General features: G+C 42.4%; 1 protein-coding gene across 1 annotated transcript in view; it reads right to left on the reverse strand.

Annotated features, from left to right (window-relative positions):
* LOC105288748 (aromatase) overlaps window positions 1–7,681 on the reverse strand; it is a 78,337-nt gene that overhangs the window by 37,041 nt on the left and 33,615 nt on the right. Inside the window, exon 2 of the mRNA XM_011355106.2 lies at window positions 2,081–2,263. Within this exon, the coding sequence (XP_011353408.1) occupies window positions 2,081–2,225 (145 nt within the window). The 5' untranslated portion in view covers window positions 2,226–2,263. The remainder of the gene's footprint in view (window positions 1–2,080; window positions 2,264–7,681) is intronic.

The raw sequence follows: 7,681 nt of genomic DNA on the forward strand, positions 1-7,681 counted from the left end.
TCCCTGGTTAACAAAATGATCATCCACCTGAGATTTAGGACTTCTGGTTGCCCCTGCCACACACATGCACTCCCACTTTCCTTCTAGCTGGGGAGCTGAAGCCATTTCTCTTCTCTGGATTTTAACCCCTCACTTATAAAATGAGGAGTTTAAACTTCGTGGTTTCTCGCACTTGTCATACTGGTTTTCTGGGTAAAGCGGGTCACCTCTCTGGGGCTCAGTTTCCCCTTCTGTAATACGGGTTCATATCCGTGGCTCTCAACCATGGCTGTTCATGAAAAATAACTTGGGGAGATTTTTTAAAAACATATCAACATGGGGGCCCCACTTCAGACATGGCTGAGAACCACAGCACGACGTGACCTATTGGTGTGTGGCAGCATGATTCCCCCAGCCCAAAAGTTTGGGCAGAGTGGACTGCCACTTAAGCTCCTGATCCAGAGCTTCAGAGATACCAGTTCTCACACTCACCCCCTAAACTGACCTCCTTACTCAAGGGTCCAAGGGAGTTTTACCACCACCTGCAGTATAAATGTGCTGGCTGGAAAATTACTGCTTGGCTATCGCCCATGGGAACATAGGCTATCACCCATGGGAACATAACATTCTAACAATAAGCTTTCTGCTTCTGTACCCCCGCTTGCACAACCGACCTGTGGGTTGACAGGTAGTGAATAGGAGAAAAATAGACCTTTGTGTTTAAGACAGAATGAGGAATGGGATTTAGGGCTTAAAAACCCTGTAGCTCTACATTTCGGGGCTGCTTAATTTGGGGTCTGTGTACCCCTGGCAGACCCAGCTGGCTGAATAAAGAGTGTGTTTCCTATAACTCACTGATTTCTGGTGGTCCGTGTGTCTTTCGGGGGCTGGCGGCTACAACATAAACATTTAGGGGGACTTGCATCCACCTCACCACTTTTCATAAACCCCGACCTGGGAGCCCACCAGGAAGAAGAAATCCAGTGAGAAAGGGGCAGTGGTGGGAAAGAGTTTCAAGTTAAAGACCATGGAAGAGTTCCCTCAGATCCCATCAGGTAGCAGAAAACAAAATTAACTAACATTCTGTTAAATTGAAGTAACCTAAAACACAAGGCTGAATCAAATAGAGAGACAGGCAGTCTGAAAACTTTTAAAGAATTCAGACACAGGGCACTTTGCGCCAGCCCCACATTCCCACTGTAAATCGTGCTGTGATGAGGCCCATCGCACTTGGAAGTGTGTAATGACTATGCTCTTGATATATTTAGTTTTATTGTATACCTTAGGGATTGGGGGACAGATACCTGCCGTGAAGAATTGCCACTGAAAACTAAAGAACTAGCCTGATATTTCTGATAACTCTGAATGAATCTGGTAGTGGTGGAGTGGTGGGGATTTCTATTGGAATTATCTGGATAATTACGTTATACACTACTTGTGATTGACCCACAGGCCTTGTTGAAGAGTCTATCAGGGTCTGATTTTCTAAGAGAATTGTACTAGTCCTTATTCTTCTTCCATTGGCCCGGTCTCATTCAGCCCTTATGGTGCCACCACCATCACCCCTCTTCCTCCCAAGAATAAAAGAAAACGAAGAGTGGCATAAAGAGAAGGAAGGAATTCAAGATAGGGAGAAGGCATGGATGAGGCAAAGTGGGAAGAGGAAGGAAAGAAGGATAGAAGGCATTTCAGAGACATGTGCACCTTCAGGACAAAACTGAAATGAATGTGAATCCAAAAAACAAACGAACAAACAAAATCACTAACAACAACAACAACAACAACAACAACAAAAACCTGGAATTTTACCTTGTTCCACCCTATCTCAAACTTACCTTAGTGGGATTGTGCCAAGTCTTCTTCACCAAAGCAAAGCATAGAGTGGAAGGGATTATCTAAGATATTTTTTCAATGCTTCCATTTGAAATGTAGGGATAATTGGTATAAAACTTTCCACTGAGTCCTCATTTGTTAATGTTGCATGGGCTTCAGCTGACTCCCCAGGTTTGCTGTGTCCTTTTACAAAATTTTCTTTACCCTCATGGACCAAAACTCTCAGGTAAACAATCTCCTTAGATACAAAGCTAAATGACTGACTTACCTGGGATTGAGGATGTGTCCTCATACTTCCAAAGCAAAAAAAGAAAGCCAATGAGCAGTAGGATTGGCATGGTGGTAACAGGCACAGCTTTGGGCACCATGCTGGTAATGTTATAATGCATTGAGTTCAGCATTTCCAAAACCATCTTGTGTTCGTTGATCTCAGGAGAAGCAATTTAAAGTCCTGTAGAAATCAAAGGGGCAGAAAAATTAGAGAATCCCCCAAAAGGTACAACGAGGACTCCTGCCGCTTCAGAGGATGCTGTAGTATAGAGATCGGCACTTTGTTTTATAATGCAAGTGCGCCCTTAGACAAGACAAATTTGTGGTTACAAGTCAAAACAAGTAAGCACAAGAGAGATCTTTTGGCTTGAAGTACAGCATTTCTGACCTTGGTAGAGTCTCAGGTTCATTTAGACGCTTGATCTGATAGAACTTTATCATCTTGCCCTTGAGTGGGTAAAGTAACTAAATTCCCAATTGACAGCCAAATTTCTTACCAAGATACAAGAAAATGGAGTTCATTCCTGAAGGGGGAGTCATTCTGTGACTTACTCAGCAGATTTTGTTTAGACAATATTTTCTCCTTAAAGTCCAATCAGTTCAAAAAAAAAAAAGAAAGAAAGAAAGAAAGAAGAAAAAGCAATACCCAACGCCTTCTCTTGCTTAAAATTGCTCCTCCCCCTGCTGCCCCCCACAAAATAAGCTACTCCAGCAAGAATATGTTTCTTGGGCATTGGTGAAGCATTCTCAGATCCTCCCATTAGATTGTCTATTGAATTCAATGTAACTCACTCAGGACAAGTGAGGCTTAAAATGTCTTGCATTGTGGGCTGGATTAAGCAGTGCCCAAAGGGGACCAATGTCAGAGGGAGTAGGAAAGAAAAGTGGAGGAGGAAGAAAAAAGAGAGAGAAGAAAGAGACGAAATGGAGAAGGAAGAAAAACAGAGAGGACAGACAGAGTAGAATGCCACCAGCAATAGGCTAAGGTGCCACTCAGCAACCTCGGTCCTCACAGCAGCTAACCTCCTCCACAAGATAATTTTCAGTTTGATTTGCTGGTTCTGTTATGTTTTTCATCAATGTAATGTTTAGTCTGTCTTTTCAGTAAGGTTTTCTAATACCTATACTCTCAGAAGGGGGTTTCAGAGATGCTGGTTTGTTGAGAGACCTAGATCGAATAGATTTGTACAGCGAGGAAAGAGCAATCACTCAACGCAGTTCCCGGTGCCAGATGACTGCTCCACGTTTGACCTTCCCTTGGAAAGTGCCTGAAGTTTCCAGGACTTTCGATGGCTCTGAAACAGGTTTTGCCTGGGTTTTACCTAGTAATAAAGTTCTAGATTCTTAGCCATGGCTTCTAATTGAATTTCAAGGACTCTGTGAACTTCCCAAAATGCTGCAAAAAATGTTCTATCTGTTCATCTGCACTTTTCAGGAGAAAGAAGCCATAACTCTCAACACATTCTTAAAGAGTATGTAAATATATTTCTCCTCTAATCTATATAAGATCTTAACCATTCAATCGGACCCATATCTGGCAACTACAGAAATTTCAAAATAAGGTTGAATTCATTCATTTGCTTGGTTCATTCTATTTTTCCACTATTTAAATAACCAAGGCACTGAAAATGCCTGCACATATCTTGGGCAAAGAAGGACCCAGTAATTTCTCTTCTGGGTATTTATCTCAAGAAACCCAAAACACTAATTCCAAAAGACATGTGCATCCATGTGTTCATTGCAGCATTATTTACAATAGCCAAAATATGAAAGCAATCTAAGCGTTCATTGACAGATGATTGCATAAAGGAGAAGTGGTACATATATACAATGGAATATTACTCAGCCCTAAAAGAATAAAATCTTGCCATCCGCAACAATGTGGGTGGAGCTAGAGGATATTATGCTGAGTGAAATAAGTCAGTGAAAGACAAATACCCTGTGATTTCACTAATATATGGAATCTAAAGAACAAAACAAACAAAACAGAAACAGACTCATAGATACAGAGAACATTTTGATGGTTGCCTGATGGGAGAGAGATTGGGGGTAATGAAAAAAAGAGAAAGGATTAAGAAGTACAAATTGATAGTTATAAAATAGTCATGGAGATATAAAGTATAACAGGGAATGCAGTAAATATTGTAATAACTATGTATGGGTCAAATGGGTACTAGATTTATTAGGGTGATCATAAATTATATAAATGTGTAATCACTATTTTTATACCTGAAACTAATATAATGTATATCGGCTGTAATTGAAAAGTGAAAAATTATTTTAAAAAAATAAAGACCCACTAGGATAAGAATTTTTTTAACGTTACAAAGTATTTGGTATATGCCAGAGGTTGTTCCAAGCACTTAATATTAAGCCATTCATCCTCACAACAGTCATATGAGCTAAGTATGAGGATTCCCATTTTACAGACGAGGAAACTGAGGCATAGAGAAGGATCTTGCCCTAGGACACCAAGTTTATTTGTTGCGGAGCTGGGATTGGAGTTCATGTAGGCTGTCTCCAGAGCCCATGCTCTTAATCATGCCATTTTGCTGCCTATTTGGGGATTCATTTGTGCCTACATTCAGGGACTTTTCAGTCATTTATGTTCATTCCTGGGCTATTCAGAATGACTCCCTTTAAAACAGTAATCTTTTCAGACCTCAGAAGAAAAAGATTTTCTCCACCTTGCGCATTCTGATGGGCCATGCAGACAGGTTAAACAGAGGCCTTTGAATGGTGGTACAGGAATATAGCAAGGTCCTAGAACTTTATATAGAGGTTGCTTATATGCCTTGGGTACCAGGAATACTCTTCTCTCACTCCCAAACATACATATACACACATGGCCCTCAAGTGCCATACACCTTTAAAGTCCATCTCAAATGCCTGGATATCTAGGAATTTATTTGCAGAGTGGTCTCCATTCTCCACTTGCTGGGGCATCCCACACTGGCCGTGGCACCAAGCAGGGGCTCCAGTCACCTGATAAACCAGGCCTGTGATCCTGTGCTGGGTGGAGCTGCGAGTATTCTGATGAACACTTTCACGTATTGCCTCACCAACCTCAGCGCAGGGAAATGCCAGTGCTACACCCAGAGTCCTCAGTCTGAGCAAAGGCAAAGGCCCCTAGGGATACAGCAGAGCCTGGGTGTCCTGGTGACATTGAAGTCAAGACACAGCCTGGGCCCCACAGTACCAAGAGGGGTTCCCAGATGCCCTGATACAGCCCTGACCCTCGGCAGAGTGGAGAGTGAGGCCCTAGCCTTGCAGAAATGCTGCCCAGCCTGGCCAGACCCTACCAAACCCTACCTTGAAGTAAGGAGACAACCTGTCCAGCAGGAAGACAACCCAACTACCCTGAGTGCCAAGCCTTCCCTCCCATTATTTCTAGCACACCTCTTTTGTCCCTCTTTATGAGGCCTTCCCAACACCCCAGAAATGAGACCCAGCCACCTTGGTTCTCCCTGCTGCACCTTTTGATTTGGGACCCCCACAGAGGGCTTCCTCCTCAGCTGCTGCTAGGACAAGACAGATGTGACCTCAGACCCCAGGGGCTCACAGACAGTGTTAAAGAAGGGAAGGTATAACACTTATTGAACAGTTCCCCAAGGGAAGGAGAGAGAGTGTCCTGTCCTGGGAAGGGGCTGCTGAGTGGGACTAGGAACTGAGAGGGGTGAGAGTGGTGGGCGAGTCAGCACAATGCCAAGCTGAAAGAAGGCTCAACAAAGAACAGAAAGAAGGCTGGTGACCCAGGGCTCAGAGAAGGGGGAGGGAAAAGTGGGGATGGAGACAGTGATAGAGGACCCATGTACAAAGCCTTGCAGTCACATTAATGATGTTAGAATTTCTCCTAAGAGAAATGAGAGACAATTGAAGCAAGGGGTCAACAAATAACCCATGCCTACTGCTTCCATTTCCTTTCAACCCATTTCTCTTAACTCCTGGCTTTTGCTTCAATTACATTCATGATAGCAGTCTTTCAGAGGTTACATATGACCTTGATACTGCCCAATCCACACTTTACCTTCATCTTTGTTCTTCTTGATCTCACCCTGTGGCATTGGACCCAGCTGGCCATTCTTCCTTCTTGTATCTTTTCGTCTATGGTTTTTTATGATAGACTTTTCCTTTTCTCTCATTATTCCTTTTTATTCCTCTGTGCCTGTTTCTAGTCCCCCTGCAGTTACCAAGCCTAAGTACTTTGTCTCCTATGCTTCATATTCCTTTTGAGAACTTACTTTTCCTGACTTTAGCTCTCATTGCTGTTTGGGTTCACCCTAGTTCCCTTCTTGGTCCTGTCCTCTCTCTTTAACTCCATATCTGAAGCCCCAAATGCCTAGTGAACCTTACCACTTAGATGTCTCACTATCACTCCACACATATCTAAATCCATCAGCTTTCTCCTAACCTCTTCCTCATGCTCCAACCTTCTTATACATCATTTTCCTAATCATTCAGCTTTAAAGTCTGTTTTTTCACTTATTCCTATCCCTTCCTTTCTTACCCATCTCTATCCTTCACCATAGCCTAAACGTGTCCAGTCACAAAGTTCTAAGAATATTCTCTACAAAAAGCCTTGTTCCTGATTTATTTCCCTGAACATCCTTTCCTTCTGGTTCATATCTTAATTTGTATAATGGACTTTAACTCTGGCCCTTGTATGTTTATGATCAAAGCATATTGATCATATCCTCAGTGGTCAGTTGGAAGCAAATTTCTATCTGCCTTCTAGATTCTTGCCAAAAATTACTTTAAACTCCTTAATCCTTTTTTTTTTTTTTTTTCAAAATGTTCTGTTGTGAAAAATCCATTAGAGATTGCTGGTGGACCTTTTATCCACTGTGGGAAGTCCCAAAATCTGATGCCTTCAAGATTCTTCACAGGTGACACAAATAAGGTGAGTAGGCTTGTAGAACATTATAGAACATAGTCTTCTCAAAATATCAGGCATGATGCCAAACAAAACATCTCTTCATGGGCCAGATTTGCAGCCTTTACTTAGTATCTGAATCAATTGCCATGACCCAATGAGTTGTACACTTGGATCTAGTTGTGTCCTTTCTGCAACTGCCTTTGCCTAGTCATGCTTTGGTGCCAGTCCATAAGCTAACTCTGAGTGACTTTATAAGATCAGCCATATGTACTTACTGTTTTTTGCTAAGGAGATGTCAGGACAACAAATAAAATCTATATTTCTCCTTCTGAGTCGGATGTATTTTTGTAAGTTTCCTCAAATCTCTCACAGAATAAATGGCCATTAATTCTTAAGAGTTATCTCCCTCCTGTTTCCTCTCCTAAAGGAAAGTTCCCCAAAGCCAGGGATATGTGTCTGTCTCCTTCGCACCTGTATCTTACTCCTAGAACAGCATCCAGACCTTTGTACAAGGTCGCTATAATCCTGTTGAGTGTTTGCCCAGTTTCCACCTTTGTCCAGATTTCATTCCCTATTGTAACCTCCCTGAGCCCCTGCCCTCAGGCCTTCCATTTCAGTTGGTTCTGCACACTGCCGCCAGATAGTTTTTCAACTCAGCTTTTTTCACATCCCCTGCTAAAAAATCTTCTTTGCTTCCAGCTATAAGGCTTCCAAATTCATCCT

The sequence above is a fragment of the Pteropus vampyrus genome, unplaced genomic scaffold (genome assembly GCF_000151845.1).
Source record: "Pteropus vampyrus isolate Shadow unplaced genomic scaffold, Pvam_2.0 Scaffold19, whole genome shotgun sequence".
Lineage (NCBI taxonomy): Eukaryota > Metazoa > Chordata > Mammalia > Chiroptera > Pteropodidae > Pteropus > Pteropus vampyrus.